Source organism: Littorina saxatilis, linkage group LG17 (assembly GCF_037325665.1).
Source record: "Littorina saxatilis isolate snail1 linkage group LG17, US_GU_Lsax_2.0, whole genome shotgun sequence".
NCBI lineage: Eukaryota > Metazoa > Mollusca > Gastropoda > Littorinimorpha > Littorinidae > Littorina > Littorina saxatilis.
In genome coordinates this window covers 8356703-8380413 of record NC_090261.1, presented here as the reverse complement: position 1 = coordinate 8380413, position 23711 = coordinate 8356703, and the positions used below count along the sequence as shown (strand labels likewise).

At 43.1% G+C, this 23711-nt stretch overlaps 1 protein-coding gene across 7 annotated transcripts in view; it reads right to left on the bottom strand.

Annotated features, from left to right (window-relative positions):
- Window positions 1-23711, bottom strand: part of LOC138952552 (ryanodine receptor-like) — a 203506-nt gene that overhangs the window by 80758 nt on the left and 99037 nt on the right. For all 7 annotated transcript variants that reach the window (XM_070324235.1, XM_070324240.1, XM_070324239.1 and 4 more), the window contains 21 exons: window positions 23363-23602; window positions 22778-23003; window positions 22142-22398; window positions 20901-21073; window positions 20263-20483; window positions 19828-19918; window positions 19269-19403; window positions 11574-11737; window positions 10523-10601; window positions 10062-10151; window positions 9590-9727; window positions 8991-9056; window positions 8566-8641; window positions 8133-8256; window positions 4389-4629; window positions 3778-3899; window positions 3247-3357; window positions 2605-2686; window positions 1918-2074; window positions 1437-1518; window positions 516-542 (listed from right to left, as the gene is read on the bottom strand). In XM_070324235.1, the coding sequence (XP_070180336.1) occupies window positions 516-542; window positions 1437-1518; window positions 1918-2074; window positions 2605-2686; window positions 3247-3357; window positions 3778-3899; window positions 4389-4629; window positions 8133-8256; window positions 8566-8641; window positions 8991-9056; window positions 9590-9727; window positions 10062-10151; window positions 10523-10601; window positions 11574-11737; window positions 19269-19403; window positions 19828-19918; window positions 20263-20483; window positions 20901-21073; window positions 22142-22398; window positions 22778-23003; window positions 23363-23602 (2902 nt within the window). The remainder of the gene's footprint in view (window positions 1-515; window positions 543-1436; window positions 1519-1917; window positions 2075-2604; window positions 2687-3246; window positions 3358-3777; window positions 3900-4388; window positions 4630-8132; window positions 8257-8565; window positions 8642-8990; window positions 9057-9589; window positions 9728-10061; window positions 10152-10522; window positions 10602-11573; window positions 11738-19268; window positions 19404-19827; window positions 19919-20262; window positions 20484-20900; window positions 21074-22141; window positions 22399-22777; window positions 23004-23362; window positions 23603-23711) is intronic.

Here is a 23711-nt window from a genome sequence, read left to right as displayed (position 1 = left end):
AAAACTAATATTTTTCGAGCATGATAGGAAACCAGAATTTCTTAATACTCGGTGCAAGGATAGGGAAAAAATGTGTGTGCACAACTTGTGTGCACTACCTTGAAAATGGATAAATGCATTGGTAAATTACAATATCTTCTGCCTCAAAATAACCTGCAAATATAAAATTCAACACCAATAAATTGAAACTTGAAAAAAACTCAAACCAGTCTTCAGATGAGAACTAAAATCAGATATCAATAAAGGCTTTTTAAAAGGTCCATGTTATCTGACTAATCTTTTGTGTTAGTCCTGAAATGGTGGAGCTTTATTTTACGGTGCAGCAATTCAAACTCAAAAAAAAAGTAAGAAAAGCCGATCTGGCAATAAACAGGAACTGCTTCTGATTGGATGAAACCATAAAGAGAATTTTAATAAAAAGAAATCAAGAAAAACAAAGGATGTTCAGCACACGTCACAAGTAACTTGCATGCATCAAGCACTGCAGAAAAAGGTCACAAGAAGGAAACCAGTACCTTGCAAATTCCGCTGCAATAGTCTCCCTACAGTCCATAAGAAAGATAGAATTAGAGTGTGTAGGACTATTGTCTAGCTGAAATAACTTCCCTGGCATTTTAAATCTTAATTCAAATGACTTTTAAATGTTCCCTTTGCAAAGGGAAAGATCTATGCACAGCACACATACTTTTAGGAATTATTAAAAAAATTACAATTCTGTCTTAGTGGACTGAACCATATAAAAATTTGCATGAAGAAATTGTTGCAGGTTGCTGAGACTATGTCCTAATTTAAAAATAAACAAACCCTGCATGAGTGTGGATATCAAAAGAAGACTTGCCACACTTATTCCCTCCTTCCTCATTCTGTATTTCCCCCCAAGATGAAGTCTTCAGCGTACCCTCTCTTGAAGATGTCGTACGCATGTAGTGATACAACAAAGAGTGAAAACACAAAGAGCAACGAAAAGCGTTTTGGATGAGAGTTTGGGTGGAAACACCAAAAGATGTGCCATGAATATTGGTTTGATAGTGCTGCAGTAACAGTTTCAATGTGCTAATGTACTGAAGATTAGAACACAAACATAGATCTGACCCTGCAAATAAAGTCTCATGAAAAAACATAAGAATTCTGAGTAACTCAGCAGAAATGAGACAGACAAACAAAGAAATGAACCGAACAAACAGTTTCGGTAAACTCGCTCTGGAGAAGAGAAAAGCTGGCTATACTCCTTCTGAACAAAATCAAACCTCCAACACTTTTAATGTTATTTCTGTCTGACCTCAGTGGATGTATTCATCCACTCACATTCAGTTCTCCGCACAGAAATTGTCTGGTCGATAACTGTATTATGTCCTCATATTCTTTTTTCTCATCAAACCATAAGGTTTTGACACTAAGCTAGACCTGATGTTTGTGTGAGAGACAATATGTCTGACCTGTTGGAGAAAGAAGAGCTGCTGGTGCCCAGAGTGTAGAGAGCGTTCAGGATGCGGTAACACGCCAGCTGGATGTCATTCACTGCAACACAGTCACTGTGTTCATTACTTTCTACGTTATCTTATAACATTTCAACAGATAACTGCAAAGGAATTGACACACACAGATCTGCATACACATAGACACACACACATATGGATAATCACCAGCCTAACCACGTGTGCACACACACACACACACACACGTATCAACAGATGCCCATGCAATTCAATATCCAAATGTAAACCATAATACAAAAAAACAATCTGAATTGTTTTCTCTTTCTTGGGGTATGATTTTTCCTCTTCAATTCTGTTTTGTCTGCTCCTTTCTCAAGCCAGTCGGAACTAAACTCAGATTTCAGAAAATAAGAAAATAGAAAGAAAACTACCACACCCTAAATGCAAACAAGAAATAACAGGAATGTGTGCATAAACTCACAAATGAGATCGTTGCCAAAGTGGTTGTGTCCGAAGTGGTCATAGAGGGCGCTGAGAACAGGCAGCAGGACCATGTGCACGTAGTTGAGCGAGGTGGCCCCGCGTGTGATCGTCCCCTTCACGTGACTGAACCGCTCCTTCATCAGATTCTCCACAACCTGTGGGACATAAAGCCTCAAATTAACTTGGCGAAGCTGACTACGTGAAGTATACTTCGCGAAGCTGTGTGCACGAAGCTTTAGCGCTGAGTTTTTGGTTTCCATTTTGGGCTCACGTAAGGACCGCCTTTACACGCAGTTGCAACTCCTCAGTGACATGCTATAGGAGTAAAACTGCCTACAAAGCAACTTTTCAGTGCAAGACATCAAGAAAGGCTCACAGCTTCCAAGTTAAAAACAGATGAACATAGACCTTGAGATGCAAAAGCATTTTTTCTGTTCACTGCTAGGTCAACAGAAGCAAACCTGAGCCCTTTCTGTGCAACTACTTTTTCATCGACTAAAAAAATGCATGTGCATTATTTTTCCTCAAAAGTCGGTCGGGTGTCCAGTGATTCTCACTGATCTAAGCGTCCAATCCACAATAAATCAAATTCTACTTATCATGCTATTACTACTCAAGCCAACTCAGTCTGAGGTTACTCTTGCCATCTTTGGTTTCCAAGAAAAAGCTGAGATGAGTGTATTACCTGGGTGAGATCGTCAGCAGCATTGTTGAAGAAAGGCAGGAGTGAAGAGCGCACCATCTCCGGGCCGTTCTTCACCACAGACCTGAAAACAAGCAAACAGTCACGTCAACAAACTGATGTTGTCTCCAATGCCTATGATTCAAGATATTTTGCTTTTGGTGGGTTTCTGTAACAGCAACAGTTAGAACAACACACACTTCACATACCAAAACAGCACAATCTAGCCAAGTATCCATCTTATACAAACTCTGTTGTACAATGAAAACTTTCTGCTTGTAAGTGTTAGATGTTACATTTGTTCGTGCAAATGTGGCAAAGAAACCAAAACATGACCGCAGGGCACTGTACAAGAAAAGTGTAAATCTCTTTCACAATTTATTTACATAATCTTCAGTGTACTTGCTCATCTTTTAGTATCTGTACCAATGTTTCAAATTTCAAAACTGCAAACCTCCTTTCTTGTTGCCAACAACCCTTCGCAAATAATGTAATAATGTAACGACTTGATCATAAAACCCAGATACAAACAACCAGGTCAAGAGTAAGTTCATTCAATCTCAAGCCATTATTTCTCATGTACAACAGTATAGAAATGACTTCAGTCAAGCATGGTTTGTTTTAGAACAGTTGAAACAAACCGACCTGAAGTCGACGGCTTGCACCAACATGCGCAGACAGCGCACAGAGATGTTGACGTCATGTCCAAAGGCTGTGATCTTCATGCGCAGCGTGGCCGCCAACTTGCAGAACAAACTGAAACACAGCAGATAAAAATGAACAATACACATTTTTTACCAAATGTAAGACATTAAAAAAAGCACATTTTCGTTTAAGTATGCACACACCCATCTTTTCCAGCTATTCACAGTAGAAAATTTTAACAGAATTTATGACTGTTTTCTTTGCAAGCCGAATTTTAGCCAGCATCCACACAAGCAAGTTTAGTTTTTCTGACAACAGTACAGTAAAAAAAAAATTTTACTTTTAAGACCTTCAAAAATCTGAGAAAATCAGGTTTCGAAAAGGAGGGAGTCATAAAATGCAGGTAAATCTGCATAGGTTATAAACAGAAAATCAGAAAAAATACAAGTTCTTAACAGGAGGGAGGAGGGGGGGTCCTAAATTGGGTGTCTTAAAAGGGGGATTCCATTGTAGAAGTGAAAGTGTGTGTACCTGGCGGTCATCTCCTTCTCCTTGATGGAGGCCATGCCTGTGGAGCTCTGTGGAGAGTTGGGCGGCGCGATGAAGTACACTCGGTGAGCACGGAAGTATTTCTCCACAAAGGGAAGTACCACCTGGGGGCACACACAAAATCACAGACATGGAAAAATAAATCCAAAGCTTATTAGGCAAGAAATTTAAGCTGCACACGCAAAACGATGTGAAAGCAGTATATTAACGACTGTTCCAAGTAAATGCTAGAAACTTGCAATTCATACCAGACAAAGTGAAAGGTAAGAATCTCTTGTCATGTCATCTGATAAGCAAAGGGAAGTAAGCGCTCTAAATGCGTATGACATGTATAATAGAGTAAGTTAGTTATTCGGAACCAGTCTCCTGACACCTGAGGGAATAACAAGCATTGAAATGAACAAGCGACTTTCTCTGTCATGTCAGTTAGCATAGCCAGCTACAGGTTCGAAGCTAATCAGCTCTTTTAAACAGAAAAAATATCAGTACAGGAAATTAAAAATAATATTCTGATATTCAGTTTCTCTGAAAATAATCTAAAAAGATTTTTTTTAAAAACCTGGTCTCTTACAAGAGAAGAGTAAAAAACTGACCTTGCCAAAAAATTTGACATCTTCAGTGGCGGTGGAGTAGCTCTCTCGCCTTGAGAAGCGAGAGGACGGCTTGACTTGCCGCATGCTGACAGAAGCGTTGTCCAGGTATTCCAGCAGTTTTTCCAACAGGCTGTAGGCAAAGCGACGCTCTGTGGCAGAAACACCCACTCCACTGTCGGCCTCGGATTCGCGACTGCCTCTGGAAGCAGATTCACGGCGACGCTCCAGACTCATGTCCCCACTGCGCAGCAGTTAGGGGGGTCGTTGAGTGCAAAGGAGAGGTGCAGATGTGTTCCCAGTGTCCACAAAACCACGCCCACCAAGTCATGCATGGCAAAGTAAAGCACCACCGTACCAAGGCAACCAAGGATGTGACGAACGACGTAAAGAAGAGAGGAAAAAAGAGAAAGAAAAAAGACCACACGTCAACACAATGTCAACCAAATGTCACTGTAACAGAGACTCAAATTATAACACCCACATCAAATGTCATGCACACAAATACCAGAGAATCAAGTTTTCCACAACACCAATAAGAACATATTTAAAGTTTCTAAAACTATGGGAAAGATTACAAATACTGTTCACAGACAGTTCTCATTGCAAAGTATACCATTACAATAATTTAGAAACATCTTGTTCTCAAGTCAAACTCTACATACAGGTTCTACTTTTTCATATTTGTTTTCTGGGAGTAGATCTGTCAAAAACCCTAAGTTAACTGTATTACATTTACTACCAGGAATTGACTGGAATACACGTCTAAATTGTTCAACAAATTGTTCACATTTCAGATAGCAATTTAATACTACAAACACACTGAGGCTAGTATTGAAAGAATAATTTGCCTTAAATGATATGGAACTTCAAATACAATCACCAAACAACATCAATATGAAAGGGGAAAATTACAAATACAAGAATTTTTGTTTATAAATTAACTCCAAAATGACACCACCAAGACCAGGAGAAGTTTCAGTAAAATCAAACTAATTCGACTTAAAACAAGAAGAGCAAACGCTCGATCGAGTCACTTTCGCAGTTCTGAATATTATATGAGGCATCAGATGGACAGGAAGAAATTGCTATTCACAACACAATGAGTCACGTTCACATAAAATTTGAGCCCGGTCACTTTTATAGTTTCCGAGAAAAGCCCAACGTTAAGTTGTGTGTTGCCGAACAGAAAAGGCTAGTTATCTCCCTTGTTTTTCTGATAACGTTCGTAAAAGGCTACAGATGTAAATACTTTGATGTAAAGAATAATCCTACAAAGTTTCAATCACATCCGATGAACTTTGTCAAAGATATAAAATGTCTAATTTTTCCTTTGACGCTGACCTGTGACCTTGAAAAAGGTCAAAGGTCAACGAAACCATCGTTAAAGTGTAGAGGTCATTGGAGGTCACGACTAAACAAAATATGAGCCCGATCGCTTTGATAGTTTCCGAGAAAAGTCCAACGTTAAGGTGGTGTCTACGGACGGCCGGCCGGACGGCCGGCCGGCCGGACAGACTAACACTGACCGATTACATAGAGTCACTTTTTCTCAAGTGACTCAAAAACTAGCACCAAAAGTGTAACTGAAAACGCCAAACATATAACCCAGAAAACAAAATTTGAGCTGAAAAAAATTGCACAAGTACACTACTCTACTCTTCCAGCACAGACTTGGTAACACTAACAACATCTACCTGAACAGTTTGCATGACTTACATCATATCTACCAGTATACCGTGTCTAAATAATAAACAACTTTCTTTTATCAAAATGTGTTTCAAAATTCAAACCAGCCTATTTTTTAAGCCAATCCTTGGGATTATTTTCAAGACCCCCCCATTCCCCATTTTCAGAGTTTTGACCAGGGGTACACAATTATAATCAATAATGCATTAAAATTCGAAATGACTGATAACTCTCAATTGTAATCACTCAAGCAATACAAATTCTCAGGTGCTCGCAAAGAGTGTGATAAATTGACCCACTGATACTGAAAATGAACCATTGACTCTGAAAATGAACCATTAACTTTGAACATGAACTGTTGAATCTAAAAATGAACTGTGAACTTTGAAAATGAATCGTTGACTTTGAAAATGAACTGTGAACTTTGAAAATGAACCGTTGACTTTGTGCTGAATCAGTCAAGGGATCTTTAGTGTTATGACTGTGAAAATGAACCGTTGACTTTGTGCTGAATCAGTCAAGGGATCTTTAGTGTTATGACTGTGAAAATGAACTGCTGACTTTGTGCTGAATCAGTCAAGGGATCTTTAGTGTTATGACTGTGAAAATGAACCGTTGACTTTGTGCTGAATCAGTCAAGGGATCTTTAGTGTTATGACTGTGAAAATGAACCGTTGACTTTGCGCTGAATCAGTCAAGGGATCTTTAGTGTTATGACTGAAAATGAACCGTTGACTTTGTGCTGAATCAGTCAAGGGATCTTTAGTGTTATGACTGTGAAAATGAACCGTTGACTTTGTGCTGAATCAGTCAAGGGATCTTTAGTGTTATGACTGTGAAAATGAACCGTTGACTTTGTGCTGAATCAGTCAAGGGATCTTTAGTGTTATGACTGTGAAAATGAACCGTTGACTTTGTGCTGAATCAGTCAAGGGATCTTTAGTGTTATGACTGTGAAAATGAACCGTTGACTTTGTGCTGAATCAGTCAAGGGATCTTTAGTGTTATGACTGTGAAAATGAACCGTTGACTTTGTGCTGAATCAGTCAAGGGATCTTTAGTGTTATGACTGTGAAAATGAACTGCTGACTTTGTGCTGAATCAGTCAAGGGATCTTTAGTGTTATGACTGTGAAAATGAACCGTTGACTTTGTGCTGAATCAGTCAAGGGATCTTTAGTGTTATGACTGTGAAAATGAACCGTTGACTTTGTGCTGAATCAGTCAAGGGATCTTTAGTGTTATGACTGTGAAAATGAACCGTTGACTTTGTGCTGAATCAGTCAAGGTATCTTTAGTGTTATGACTGTGAAAATGAACCGTTGACTTTGTGCTGAATCAGTCAAGGGATCTTTAGTGTTATGACTGTGAAAATGAACCGTTGACTTTGCGCTGAATCAGTCAAGGGATCTTTAGTGTTATGACTGTGAAAATGAACCGTTGACTTTGTGCTGAATCAGTCAAGGGATCTTTAGTGTTATGACTGTGAAAATGAACCGTTGACTTTGTGCTGAATCAGTCAAGGGATCTTTAGTGTTATGACTGTGAAAATGAACCGTTGACTTTGCGCTGAATCAGTCAAGGGATCTTTAGTGTTATGACTGTGAAAATGAACCGTTGACTTTGTGCTGAATCAGTCAAGGGATCTTTAGTGTTATGACTGTGAAAATGAACCGTTGACTTTGTGCTGAATCAGTCAAGGGATCTTTAGTGTTATGACTGTGAAAATGAACCGTTGACTTTGTGCTGAATCAGTCAAGGGATCTTTAGTGTTATGACTGTGAAAATGAACCGTTGACTTTGTGCTGAATCAGTCAAGGGATCTTTAGTGTTATGACTGTGAAAATGAACCGTTGACTTTGTGCTGAATCAGTCAAGGGATCTTTAGTGTTATGACTGTGAAAATGAACCGTTGACTTTGTGCTGAATCAGTCAAGGGATCTTTAGTGTTATGACTGTGAAAATGAACCGTTGACTTTGTGCTGAATCAGTCAAGGGATCTTTAGTGTTATGACTGTGCCCGAATGTGTGGATGTGAACTAAAGAGAAGGAGGGTCACCTGGAGATGCGGAATCCCAGGAACTGCAGGAAACGGAGGAGCTCCTGTGCGTGTTCCCTGGTCTTCTTGCGCTCCCTGTCTGTCAGGATGTCGTAGGGAACCAGTTGAGGGTGCACGCCGCCACCTGTTGGGACAAACACAGCTCCCGTGAAAGACAGTTGTTTTACATTCTTCAATTATCATTAGCAGTAGCTTGTTAGTCTTGATTCGTCAATCAGAAGAGATTTGTTCAGAGTCATTCTTGTTCATCAGTAACAGTAGCTTGTTACTTATTCATGCTTCATCAATCAAAAGAGTAAACTTGTTTAGCTATTATCTTGTTCATCGGTAATACTGACTTGTTGAGATTCATTTCTGTGTGCATCACATAAATATTCCTAACAAAGCCTTTAATGAACAACACTATCCCATACAGCAATGCAGAGCAACATACCAATGGAATCCAGCTCTTCCCTCTTCCTCTTGGCCCACAGGTCATGGGCGTTCTCTGCCAGTCTTTCTGCCATGGTCTGAACACACACATAGAGAGCTACTTGAGCAAGCACATACAATAGTACAGTGGTCATGTTACAAAGACAACATTTTCTATATCATTCTGAGTATCATTCTGTCAACCCTGTTTTATAAAGGTATCCAAAGTATGCATTCAAATTCTTCATATGTATTCACTTTTATTTTTTTTACTTTAATGTCTTAATAGCTTGAGTGTACATGTGTGCGTACGCATGTTTTTCAAGAAGCAAACCAACATTTAAGGCTACGTTCAAGCCTGCAATCATTTGCAAGTTGTTGTTTTATTTTTTATACAAAATGTTAATTTCAGTACTCTGTAAAACCGAGATAATATTGACAACTCACGATCATCTCCCTGGTGAGTGTGATGTTGCGCAGATCGTACGGGCGTGGGCTGAAGCCATGTTCATGCTGAAACACGACACAATCGTTAGACAAGTGTCAAAAACGTCATGAAGCTGAACTAACCAAGAAGAAATGCTTTGCTTTAAGCATTCAACACCTGATTTACCTAATGCATGTTACAGATTCCTGAAAGAAATTTAAACACAGAGAAACTAGATAATGAAAACAAGGTCTGTGAGTCTGTTCAGCTTACGAAAACAAGTTTGCTAAGCATTTCTTTCTAACCTTATCTTAAATATGGCAAAGACAAACGAACATCAAATTCTACAAATCACACAAATATTTCAAAACAATTCTTTAAAGTGAGGGATCTGTAATCTTTTTGTAAAACATAGATGCCATATACAGTGAAACCCCAACCCCCCTTCTAAACTCTCCCCGAATCTGAGAAAATCAGATCTTAAAAGGGAGGGAGCTTAAATTTGAGGTAGAGTTTCAGAGGTTATCAACACAAGATCAGATCAGGGTCTTAAAAAGGAGGAAGTCTTGAATTGGGGGGTCTTAAAAGGGGGGTTCCACTGTATCCTGTGTTCACTGACCACATTAGCCTTGGATGCTCTGCGCTTGATGCTGTCCCTGTTGGAGGAGAATCGCGCCTGGTCTTGATCCATGGTCCAGCCCCACGCCAGCATGGCCTTCATCGACTCTCGCACCGGGTCTGTGTACCGACGTTTGCTCTGTAGGGCAACAATCACAGATACTTTCAGCCCTGCAGGTCAGCTGGTGAAACAAGTGTTAATGTTTCACTCAGAGACAAAACAAACATGCAATGACTGAAGCTTGAAGGATGAAGTATGGCTTTCATCGACTCTCGCACTAGGCCTGTGTACTGACGCTTGCCCTATGGACCAACAATCACAGATATCTTCAGCCCTGCAGGTCAACTTATGGAATAAGTGTGAATGTTTAATGCAGAGACACAACAAACATGCAATGATTGAAGCTTGAAGGGTGAATGAAAGTGAATAGAAGAGTGAAAGAGGAAAGGAAATAAAGCATCTCAATATTTACCTTATCGTCCAGGAGATGGTATGGTTTCAGCAAGGGGTGAGTCCTGCGGTCATCGTCGTACTGGCTGCCGAACCCCCAGTTCTCTTCAATCTGTTGGACACACAAGCATTTAAGATTATCACTGACACAGCAATTTTATATTCTGTACATCATGCAAAACAAAGCGCCACTAAGAGTAAATAAGCACAGGAATGAAGTTGATCATGAGCGCAGACACTGATGACCACTGTACAGTCAAACCTGTTGATAACGACCAACCAAAGAACTGACCGAATAACATAGAGAGAGAGAAAAACACGTCGTGAATCCTCCTGGGGTGCTCGTTGTGGACAGGTGGTCGTTATCAACAGGTTTTTCGCAAAGCAGATACGGCTGTATTATAAATCAGCTAATCATATGAATAAAAGCTAACAAGATAATTTCCCTTGCTGTTCTTACAGTCTTGCAGAGTTTCTACTTACCTTCTTCATGGCCCAGCAGTCATGGTAGTGCTCCCCAAACTTGTTGATGGCCGATTCCAGAGGCTGATTCAGTTGCACCCTAGGAAGCAGAAAGTTAACCACCGTTGTTTAAAAACTGCTACCTCATGAGTGCCAGGCAAAAGACTATAAATTCAAAAAGACAGAAACACACACAAAGACACAGACAGACATTCAAATTGTGCCACAATGGAACCCCCCCCAAGACCTTCTTCTTCTTCTGCGTTCCCGTCGCCATATTACACTGTCAAGGTTGTTGATGTGATGAAATGGAACCCCCCCAGACCTTCTTCTTCCTCTGTGTTCCTGTCGCCATATAAGACTGTCAAGGTTGTTGATGTGATGAAATGGAACCCCCCCCCCCAGACCTTCTTCTTCCTCTGCGTTCCCGTCGCCATACTAGACTGTCAAGGTTGTTGATGTGATGAAATGGAACCCCCCCCCCCCCCCCCCCCCCCCCAAGACCTTCTTCTTCTTCTGCGTTCCCGTCGCCATACTACACTGTCAAGGTTGTTGATGTGATGAAATGGAACCCCCCCCAAGACCTTCTTCTTCTTCTGCGTTCCCGTCGCCATACTACACTGTCAAGGTTGTTGATGTGATGAAATGGAACCCCCCCCAAGACCTTCTTCTTCTTCTGCGTTCCCGTCGCCATACTACACTGTCAAGGTTGTTGATGTGATGAAATGGAACCCCCCCCCCCCCCCCCCCCCCAGACCTTCTTCTTCCTCTGCGTTCCCGTCGCCATACTAGACTGTCAAGGTTGTTGATGTGATGAAATGGAACCCAACCCCCCCCCCCCCCCCCAAGACCTTCTTCTTCTTCTGCGTTCCCGTCGCCATACTACACTGTCAAGGTTGTTGATGTGATGAAGCCTGCAGATCGCCGCAAGGAAAAACACTCAGAAAATCCAGTCTTAAATAGGAGGGAGTCTTAAAATGGGGGTAACTTTACAGAGGTTATGAACAGAAAGTCTGAGAAAACAAGGTCTTAAAAGGGAGGGAGGGCCCACTGTAAATAAAGTAACACTCACCGGGCAGTGTCAACAGGACGGGGGTTGAAAGCTCCGTCCAGATCCATGCTGGTCTGTCGCAGCCAGCTGTCGTCATGGTGACTGAGAGAGTAGTCAGGTGACAGGGCGCAGCCAATGGCAGACAGGCAAGGCAGAGCTTTGGAGAACAACTCTGGGTCATAGGCCTGAATATCAAACAAGATGGTAAAGTAAGTCAGACCATTGCAATATGTATGAATGTCAAAGAAATGTCAAAATCTTCTCCTCTCAAAAAGAGAGAGAGAGAGAGAGAGAGAGAGAGAGAGAGAGAGAGAGAGAGAGAGAGAGAGAGAGAGAGAGAGACAGAGAGAGAGAGAGAGAGAGAGAGAGAGAGAGAGAGAGAAAGAGAGAGAGAGAGAGAGAGAGAGAGAGAGAGAGAGAGAGAGAAAAATGGAGGGACAGTTGGGCTTACTGACTGAAAAAAAAACCCAGAGACAGACACAAAAAATGTATTTTTTACAAGTAAAATGACTATTTCTAAGAATACTCACCTCAATTTAACTAATAGGAGTTACCTTACTTACGAGTGCTAGACTGAGAAGCGTCCTATGTTACCAGTACTAGACTGTAAACAAGGTCGCTAACTCTAGATTTCCGTCGGTATACCATTTAGGGGAGTAGTCTCCCTTTGTCGGTAGTACCTCTCTGCGCATGTGCCAATGCCCATAATCCCCAGTTTCAATTCGAAGCTATTAAGTCAATAGCGGGGTTGGTGGGAGGGTCTCTGGTTAAATTGAGGTGAGTATTCTTAGAAATAGTCATTTTACTTGTAAAAAATACATATTTCTTTCGAATACATCACCTCAATTTAACTAATAGGAGAATAGATAACAGGCTGGAGGGTTGACTTTCGATCGGTAATCTAGTGTCACCTCACCCGACTCAGCCCATTTGTCCGGAATCCCCCCTGTAAAATCGGGGGAAGAAAAGGATAGATCATCGGACTGAGAAGCAAGAAATCCTGAGTCGGGCGAGTGGCAAGTTGCATTGTTGCCACTGTGTCAACTTGCTCCAGAAAGGGACAATCGAAAGAAAGTCCCACCTGTCAATGTAGAGCTGGTTTCTACTCGATGGTCGTTACTATTCCTCTGATCACTTGTCTTTATCAATGTTGGGTTATGGTTATGACTTGCCATTATGCGCCTTGAGCGACCCAACTCCCCAGCAACGTAAAGTTCTGCAGGCGGATCAGGTGAACGACCTAAAAGATGAGGAATGGTCAGAGATAACAATTCCTCTAATACCTTGAACTTATCACCAAGGTGCGTCTCTGCGACTGATCCTTCATTTAAGGGAGATTGACAGAGTTTCCAGAGATCCTGTAGAATTCTGGTCTGAGGCACCACTTTCCATGGCAAACAATTGTGCCAGTCGCATGAATGAATATATATATCCTCTCTGAATTTACCTCTCTAATGAGGATGGTAGGCACAGATACCAGTGTAAATTCAGGCTGACTTAGCTGTTCCTCCTGCGTGACAGGAAGTAAGCGCAAGTGCGCTCAGCAGTACGGTCACTGTCTGCACCTTACCTGTGCCTGTCTCAACGCATGTGGGGGCTATAAGCCTACCCTTAATGGTTATAGGTACCATTTGTCCTAGAATAGCCAGTGAAAGACAGCCAGCTGTATTGCCTTTACCCAAGGGGAAAACCTGCTTCTTACTTTGAAATTCCACACTTATAGCGTGAGGGGGTCCCCAGTGACCATGGGCATCTCTGAGCCCTTATTGGCTGAATGACCGCTCTTGTCTTACTCAAGAGGGTGCCATGCCTGGCATGCAACTCACTGAGAGGTCCCATTTGTGATTTCAGCAGGACCGTTTTCTGGCTTGATCAGCCAGGTCCTTGATTTAGGTTTTCTGTAAACATGGTTGTAGGTGGCATCTGCTGGGTTGTCTGCCCAGCATAGGTTTTGTGGGTTCTGGGACACTCCAGATTTCTGTAGAGCTCACAAGTTCTTAGATGACTATGCAGTGATGATCTCCGGCCTATGGCCGAAGGTGCACTATCTTGGGCTGATGCAAAGTTCTGCCCCCTGGTAGTTGAACTCACAAAGATGTCTTATGTTGTGATCTCAGTAGTACTTCTGCCTAGATCACCCAAGTCCATATCTGGATTTACAGTAGGCGTGGCTGTGGGCGGCAAGTGTTGCATTGTCTGACCAGCATAGCTTTGTGAGCTCTGGGGCACTTCAGCTGTTTGTGGAGCTGAGCTCTAGGGTGACTATGCAGAGTTGTTTTCAGGCCCCTGCCTGAGGCAGGAGGTGTACTCTCTTGGTCTGATGCATAGTTCTGACTTGACAAAGGTCTTAGTCAGCACCCGAGTTGCCACGTTTCTCGCCCAAAAACGACGCGTAGCCGTAGACTGGGAGTGAGTGAGATAGGCTGGTGTGGTATTCCTGGCTCCAGCTAGGATCTCACTGTGTCTCTACCTCAGGCTCTTCGAGCGAGGGAGAAAAGGCTGGTGTGGTATTCCTGGCTCCAGCTAGGATCTCACTGTGTCTCTACCTCAAGCTCTTAGAGTGACACAACTTATACTCACCCAATAACCTTGTGTCACCGTAGACTGGGAGCGAGGGAGATAGCCTTGTGTGGTATTCCTAGCTCCTGCTAGGATCTCACTGTGTCTCTTTCCTCCAGCTCCTTAGCTTTTGAGTCCAGGCATCTGAGAGTCTACATATGGATGGGATGGACACATTCACCCACTGTCAAAGGTATTGCCGCACTCATTATGCCTTTCGGGGGAGGAATACCTCTAGGTCTTATCTCTGTGGTCCAGGGATCTTAGAGCGCCAGTTGTAAGAGGCAAACGAAGCTTGTCCAATTCAAGGTTCGGTTGGAAGGGGTGGCTGAGCCTTCCCAAATCCAAGTGTGTCTGTGGCCGTACCCAATACCCCTAAAGGTAGAGGAAGCTCTTCTTGTTCCAGGAAAATTTGACTCAATGATGGAGGGACGTATGGTTTACCCAGTCCAAGATGTCTGGCAGCACTAATCAATCCGCATGGGCTGAGAGGTCCTCCTTGATCTATGAAATCTGGCCCATGGATCTCATAGTGCGGATGGCTGGCCAGACCTCAGACTATCTCTCAGTGTCCTTCCTGGAAAGTCCATGGAAAAACGGGCGGAGTCACCTCGGGAGACATTCCCTCTTTAGTCAAGTCTGTCCGTCTCTGAAGCATGACGTAGGTTGAGTGCTGTCCCTGTTGAAGGGTTTTGCCTTGACTTGGTTTGTTTGCTTAACGCCCAGCTGACCACGAAGCGCCATATCAGGGCGGTTCTTGACTTGGTCCAAGGATGATAACCATGAGGTTTTGTAGCCTAAGGACTGCCTGACCCTGGGGTAGGTTGTCTTCCAAAAGCTGCTGATCATCTCAGGGGCACCTGCCCAGTGATCTTAAACGGCCCATCCCTTCTCTAGGACGTCTACTGTCGTCTGTCCTGTTGATGCTTCTGCCAGAGTTGTTACCATTATCAGTCGAGATGTGACCTGTTACAGGTGTCGGACATCCTCTGTTGAGTGTCGACTGTACAATCTGACATTTCTATCATCATCCCCTGGCTGATGCGGGTGTCAGATGACATTCAGGAAGAAGGGGCAACTCTTACAAGTTGTTACGCTGAGTCCGTCCACAGGTCATGAAAGCATTCTGTACTTGACGATCTCAGAGCACTTCTTCCCCCGTCTCTGCGTTATCTCCAACAGCTCCCCGCCTTGTGATGTAGCCTGAACATGCTCACCCGTGTTGCCCGACGCTTGTATGGCAAGATTCTTGGGCCTGTTACCCTGTTGAACAAGCTCCACTCCAAGTGTGAGTGATCTTCAGAGTCGTTTCCTCAGGCAAATGTCTTGAGACACTTTGATTCCTCTTATCTTGGTACGCAGTGTCTGTCTTGTAGCTGTGTATCCGAAGGAGACATCTAGAGACCTCAAGAGCTTGCAGTATGCATGGAAACTGATGTGACTACTATACCCTGTTCAGTTGTCCACCGCTGTTTGACTGGTGATCTGTATGCAAATTGCAGGTGCCATCTTGTTACTGGTAGGGCGGCTCCCCGGTGTGAAGGTTGTAGCCTCTAACCATTAGCTCTCCATTCCAGGTGATGAAGATAACTAGGAGGCTCTAGGCATTCTCCTCACACTCCCAGACTTCTGTGTAGCCGGGCACTGCTGAATATGGTCAGGCGTGAAGTGTTGGTCTAGTTCCAATAGCGTTAAACATTAGGTCTTCCTCAGTCCGTCAGGAGGTGGTAGACAGACAATGGGGGGCGGGAGCTGTCCTTCCGGTGCTGCAGCATCGCTACAGGCAGTTTGCAGCACTGAATACTGGTAGTCAAAATGCATGAAGCCACCATCATGATGGGGAACCCTGGCAAAGATAGTGGTGGGAGGGGCCCAGTCCTGTCAACAGCTGTGTTTCGGGGTCACCTCAAGGGAGAGGTTGCAGATGAGGCTGTAGCCACCTCAGGGAGATTCTACTCATGTTTCGCCCAGTGGACGTCTTGCCTGACAGCTGGAGGGTCTGTCATAAGCTGTCGCAACGATCCTGGGAGTTATCAGGGCGAAAAGGAAGCCTGTCTCTTCCTGTGCTTACTGGAGGTATTCCCCCAGAGCGCCCGACATTGTCTGTTTGGTAATGTCTACGTATATATAAATACATGTCAATATGACTTAATTCCCCCTCGTACTGATAACGGCATGGATGTGCCAAGAGTTTATCCAGTACCTTTCTCATGAGAGTAGCCGCTCTGTCTAGGAGGCATAGTTAATTGTGTGTTGTAACAACATCCGTTTAGCAAATATGTTATATTTTCCATAATATGAAATGATAAACATTGTATCCCTTGTATGAACCTGACTAGAGCCAGTGTTATTTAAGGGCGGCCTCTTATTGTTAGGTCCTGTTGTCTACTTCTGAGAACCTAGTCGTAGGATTAGGTGACAACAGTAGAGATGTGGCCTTGTTAAAGGTCAAAGGCTTAGGTTTTGCCTACGAACCAGGAATAAGTAGAGGCATGACAACATTATAGGAAGCTCCCCTGTGAGTATTATTCAGAGCCTTGCTCGATCTTGCATGTTGTGAAAACTCAGCTGAGTGTAATACTCATGTGTTAACAACCAAGTTTATTCATGCCCCTAAGGCATGGTTTCAACTGTATATTATTCATAACATGTCATTCAAGTGTAATGTACATCAATTGTGCACTGGAACAGAACATAAGTATATATGTGTGCCTGTTCTAATTGAATTTGAAGAGCTGTCTCCTGGCACTGTGGTATCAACAGATTTTAGCTGAGTGTAAATCTCAAAGTGTAAACACTTGAGTTTATCCATAAGTTAAATCTTTTACCACTCAGATAGCTGATTTAAACACTCCATGAAAATGGAATTTGTAACATCAACTGACTTCTTTGATACCCTTTGCCAAGAAAAAAGGATTATATCCCAATAAAGATGTCCCATCTGTGTTTGCATACACTTTAATTCTTCCTTGTCAATTTAAAAAAAAATTATTTTTTTTTTAATTTTTTTTAATATATATTTATATATATATAATGTGTATGTATGCACGCATACAAGTTTACAAGTTAATCAAGTTAAGTTGGCAAGGAAAGTATTCTTTATCCAATTTGAAGAAGTACCACCACGTGGTCTCTGTGAGTCCACCATGATCATCTGATAAAAATACCAAAACCATAATCTGCCAACCGCAGAAAACATCGTTTCCCAGAAACATAGGAGAGAGAATTACTTGCCTTTCTCTGAGAGTAAAGGAAGTTCCCTCCGTAATATTCCCGGAGGCGCATATCTCAATCTCAGTGTTTGGTTTTCTTTCCAAGCGGGCGAGGTTTGTTGTTGTTATTCTTCGATACAACCCGCTTTCAGTTCTATCAGCGTTCAAGCGTACTGCGGTCCGTATCTACGCTGCCCGCAAAAGTCATCGCAGTTTGTAATGACCGAAGTATTCATACGCCATATGTAACATTCGCGGGCGCTCTGTGCCTTCAGTTCAATCAGCGTTCAAGCGTACTGCGTTCCGTATCTACGCTGCCCGCAAGAGTCATCGCAGTTTGTAATGACAGAAGTATTAATACGCCGTTTGTAACCTTCGCGGGCGCTCGGTACTTTGTACGCCTAAAAATTCGGATCAGAAATGCGCTTCCGGTCGGGATAACGCGCATGGTAAACCTCGCTGTAGTCGATAAAAAGCTGTTAAAACGCAAAAAACTTCCGGGTAATTTCGAAGTTGAAGGTCTTGTTCGTATTCCTACATTGATGTGTAGGGTGACCTGCCGTTGCTTTCCATTGAAAGCGGCAAGGTAAGTTATCGTTCGCGGAGTTCTATTGCGCCAATGAAACCGGTCCAACCGCTGTAAATATCTTTTCGACATTCGTAACGACTGAGTAAAGAATAGTTGTCGTTCAATTGCATGTTCACTAGTTAAAAAAGACAAGTAACGGAGCCTGTTAGGCTCTGTGTGTCAACAAGGTATCATTGATGATTGAAGTACCTTCTAGTTCTACTTATGACCAAGTAACTTTGTTACATTTTTAAGCCGTTTCACTTTCATTTTCACGGTTCGTTACGTTGTTCAACGTGATGAATCATTGAATGTATACGGGCGTAGTAATCGCCCTTAAAAAGGAAAGCCCAAACCGTGATTGAAGGTGAATGTTGTAGTTCCTGTGAAGGAAGTCTTCTTAGACGGGAAAGGTCTAAATACACGTCTAGCTCCCCGTAGCAAGAAATTGAAACTGGGGATTATGGGCATTGGCACATGCGCAGAGAGGTACTACCGACAAAGGGAGACTACTCCCCTAAATGGTATACCGACGGAAATCTAGAGTTAGCGACCTTGTTTACAGTCTAGTACTGGTAACATAGGACGCTTCTCAGTCTAGCACTCGTAAGTAAGGTAACTCCTATTAGTTAAATTGAGGTGATGTATTCGAAAGAAATATGTATTTTTTACAAGTAAAATGACTATTTCTAAGAATACTCACCTCAATTTAACTAATAGGAGTTACCTTACTTACGAGTGCTAGACTGAGAAGCGTCCTATGTTACCAGTACTAGACTGTAAACAAGGTCGCTAACTCTAGATTTCCGTCGGTATACCATTTAGGGGAGTAGTCTCCCTTTGTCGGTAGTACCTCTCTGCGCATGTGCCAATGCCCACAATCCCCAGTTTCAATTCGAAGCACACACAACGGAGGCACAAGTTGGAAGAAAAACAACGTAGCCTCAAGCCAGAAGTGGAATAACACACAAAAATCCAACAGGTGGTAGTCCACACAGAAAAGAAGACTCTAGAATCCAAAATAATCCGGGAGCGCAGCAGAAACACAGCCTACTGTCACGCGCGAAAAAAGAAAGAGGACGCGCCACCTACATCCTGTAAGGGGGAAGCACTCGGACAGTGCTTGGGATCCACGGTGGTGCATGGTTATGGGAGATAATTGTACCCACGCAGCGTTTTGTCCAATTTTTTTGGCCTATAATAGATAATGTGCAAGAATAGTACTGTCGAGGTAAGTGTTATATTGACAGAGAGAGAGAGAGAGAGAAAAATGGAGGGACAGTTGGGCTTACTGACTGAAAAAAAAAACCCAGAGACAGACACAAAAAACACACACACATACACAAACGCAGAAACAATGAAGAAAAGGATGCTTACTCTCTGAGCCAGGGAATCAAAGATGCCACTGAAGAGCATCATGGTCAGACGTTTCTCCTCCTCACTGGCTGTGCCAATGTAGCCTCCACCACTGCCGTAGTATCGCCCACACCGCTCGTAGTGTGACGTCAGCACCTGTACACATACACGTCTTGTGACATCACGGAGACACATTGTGACGCAAATCACTATCTTCACTTTGCAAGGTTAAACATCAAAACAAAACTTAAAACATAACAGCAACCAGTTTTGGTACATTCTTCATCAAATTTTTGTCACACAGTCGCTGATTTTTTTAGGATGGTAATGACAAGTTATTTTTTCTTTCGATTTGAAATCAAGAGATCTTAATTTGTAAGGTTACCCACAAAACTTATAAGTCATTTACTTCTTTCAAACATATGCACTGGTCAAACAGTCTGTATGCATAAGTGCATCAGGCACGTACTTTAACATTTCAAAATGGACAAACAGCTTATAATCTTATTAAGATCTTGTCGAGAACAAAAGCTCTGAGCTAAAGAAGATGTATCACTGTGATTTATGTAAAACTACTGACCCTGAGAGGGATGATGGTGTGTTCTGACAAGGCTGGTACATCCACCGTCAGTTTGCGCAGCAGGTTCGTCATCATGGGAGGGCGCAGTTGTCTGGAATATTCACAGAGTTTTACATGTAACCATCTAGTATTTGAAACAAATGCTCTTGCTCATGAGACGCACTGGGAATATACATCTAGATGGATGAATGTAATCTTTTCGATCTGAGATCAAGAGATCCCAAGTTTTACCCCAAACAAGGCAACAATGTATCCCCAATTCTATTGCAACATTTCCCTAACTTCGAGTGCTTAGTATTTATGTAAATAATTGAAGGCCAGTGAATACTGACAACTAAACTTAGCTACTGTGCCTTGTCAGATTGCTGCCCCACGCCATTAGTCCTACTTTGAGCAAGTTGCACTATCATCACAGAAAACACTTCAGCCACTTACTGAGTGAAAGCCACAAGAAAGTCTGAGACCATCTCCAGCTGTCCCTTGGTCAGCGTCTTGCACTTGGACATGCGGTAGACAGTCTGCAGCATGGTCTCCAGCAGGGCCGACATGTGCTCCGACTCGCAGAAGAAGTAGCTGTGCTTCATCAGCAGAGGCAGCACTGACATGCACAGGTAGCGGTTCAGGGCCAGGGCCATGTCGCTCTCTGAGGCAGCAGCCTGAAATGTCATTGTAGCAGAATTGTTATTCCCCAAAAATTAAGTATGGCAGCCTAAATGGTGGAGTAAAGGCGGTCACATACGTAAAACCCACGCGTGCAAGTGTAGGAGGGAGTAGCAGCCCATGAATGCAGAAGAAGAAAAATAAGATCTAATTTAATGTACATCTCCAAAGTATTGGCATCTTCACTTTCAGTTTCACAGTTTGTTGATCTCATGATAAAAGTCTTCAACCATAACATGAACTGCTGGCTATCAGAAAATACCAGTGTTGCTGTGGTACTATGCTCCCATAAGCTGACATTTCTGGTACATGTATTTTGATGAAATTCCTACACTAACCCCAAAACGTAACACTGAAACAGTGAAGCACAATGTTTCTGACGCACACAAGTCAAACACGAAAGCTCCTCTCACCATATCGAGAGTGGTGGCGGCCCTGAGGTCCGGCAGGAAGGCCTCGTCAATGAGACGATAGAAGGTACTCTGCTCCCCAATGCTGTACACTCTGTCCAGGAACATGACGATGGACGCCTTGTGGTTGGGCAGCAGGCCTGGTGGCATACCTCCACCTCCCAGACCACCTTCACCTGGTTATAACAAGAAGGGCAAAGCCCATACGGCTCACATGCTTGACCTTGACCTTTACATGACCTTGACCTTCAGGTTCAAGGTCAAATAACTAAACCTAGCAATGACATCATACACTAAGAACTGCTTTACACATTTTTCCTACCAAATACCAAGGTCAAGGTCACCCAAGGTCATGCAACACAAAGCTGTTAATTCAAGACATAGGAAGTACAATGGTGCTTATTGGCTCTTTCTACCATGAGATATGGTCACTTTTAGTGGTTCACTACCTTATTTTGGTCACATTTCATAAGGGTCAAAGTGACCTTGACCTTGATCATATGTGACCAAATGTGTCTCATGATGAAAGCATAACATGTGCCCCACATAATTTTTAAGTTTGAAACAGTTATCTTCCATAGTTCAGGGTCAAGGTCACTTCAAAATATGTATACAATCCAACTTTGAAGAGCTCCTGTGACCTTGACCTTGAAGCAAGGTAAACCAAACTGGTATCAAAAGATGGGGCTTACTTTGCCCTATATATCATATATAGGTGAGGTATTAAATCTCAAAAACTTCAGAGAAAATGCAAAAATGTGAAAAATGGTCGTTTTTAAGACAACAATTACGGCCCCTGTGACCTTGAACTTGAAGTGAGGTCAAGTTGCCGCACATGTTTTTTGAGATCTTGTAACCATACACCATCAGGCCACATCAGGTGTTGATAGACTTAATAGTGTCCAAGAAAATCCAACGTTAAAGTTTTCCGGACGGACGGACGGACGACTCGGGTGAGTACATAGACTCACTTTTGCTTCGCATGTGAGTCAAAAATACATCGCGTTTTTATTAATATGCAGAACGGCAAGAAAGCCCCAATTTGTCAGATGCACTTCTCACCCATGGAGTGAACAAGTAGAATGCCTTTAATTTCATTTCATTCCGCATAACTATATACCAACAGCAGCCACAATCAAATACACGTAACCTTCTTCCTCGCTGGGTTAATGGACTGGCAGAATAAACTGCAGGGCCATCACACAACAAAACACACAATATGAGGCTATTTAAGACCAACTTACCATCATCCTCGCTGGGTTGGTGTACAGGCAGAATAAACTGCAGGGCCAGCACCCCCTCCAAGTCCTCCATGGACACCAGAGAACGCAGAATGGCACGGGCTCTCAGGGAGTCGCTGCGGCCGGCCTTGATTGCCTCGGCTTCAGGCGCACACTTGCCGAGCAAGTCCACCAGGGAGGAGTAGAAGTCCAGGATGGAGGCGCCCATGTCGATGTAGTCCTCGTCGTCTTCTGGCGGCAGCGTGTGGAAGTTGTACTTGCTGTGGGGACACAGGGTGAGAGGAGGTAAGTGTTTTGTGTGAACAAAAACAAAGTTGTAACATAAAAAAAGTCCACTTAAGTGTGAAAGCAGCCTGAATTTTCAAGGAGATAACCCCACAGAACTATACGAAACCTTATCCCTATCCTTTCTTCTTGCATAGGCATTTTTCTATTTCACAAGAACATAAAAAAGAGGCAAGTGACTCCATAAAAAAAGTACTACTCAAAACATAAACATTGGTATTACATACTCAAACCACTGATTCATTCACAACACACCCTCTGAGCAGTCAGTCCCAATTGCAACACACACACACACACACACACACACGATGCACAGAAGCTACACACATCTCTGACTGACACCATTCATCTCACCTCTGCACCAGGTAGTTTCCCCCAGTGTCGTCGTCATCGTTCATGGCGGTGAGGAAGCAGGAGGAGGTTGCGTCGCGACTGGCGGAAATCTGCTCGGACATGCGCACGCCATCCTTCATGGCCTTCAGGAGACCCCCACCTTCCCCCCGCAGGGCAGGACCCAGGCACTCTGGGCGCCGGATCAACAGGCGTACCACCAGGTTGGCATTCTCTTCAACGTTCTCTCCTGGAGAAGGAAAATATTTTGATTTTGACAAGATAATTACCATCTTAGGGTAATACAACTGTGTTCCTTAAGACCTCAAATGCCTTTGAAGACGTGCATGTATCCATAGAACAATACCAAAGTAGATAGAAGAATGAGAAGATGTTCGTGTATGCATTCCTGTGAGTTTGAGAGTACACCTCCTTTTGTGTGTGAGTGCATGCATGCAATGGGGGCATGTCTGTCTCTTTGTGTGCGTCTGTGTCTGTATGTACCTGCCTCTGTGTGTCTTTGTCAGCATGCTTCTGTCCTTATTTTAACAATCCATATCTTTTGTCAAAATGTCCCAATCTGAAAACAAAGATAAAACTCCCTCTCACCATTGACCCAGACACAGAATCTCAAGAAGTCGAGGAACCTCTCGCCCTCCACTGGGTCCCAGCCAAGGTCAGGGTAACCTTTCTCAATCAGCTCGGCGTTGGACTGCAGCCCGCAGCGCGACAGGTAGATGGCCACCTTCTCCAGGTGATTCTCACGCAGTGCCAGGGCCAGCTCGTTGTTGTCCATGAGGGAGGAGCAAGCGACATCCAGCGGGCATGACCCTCGCAGAGAGGGACGAGCTGCAAAGGCAAAGATTAGCTACAGAGTAAGTATTTACCCTCTTTCAACTTCATACAGGAGTTTTTTAACACAAGGTTCGGAGTCTGCTTTCAGCAGAACAGCAGAAGC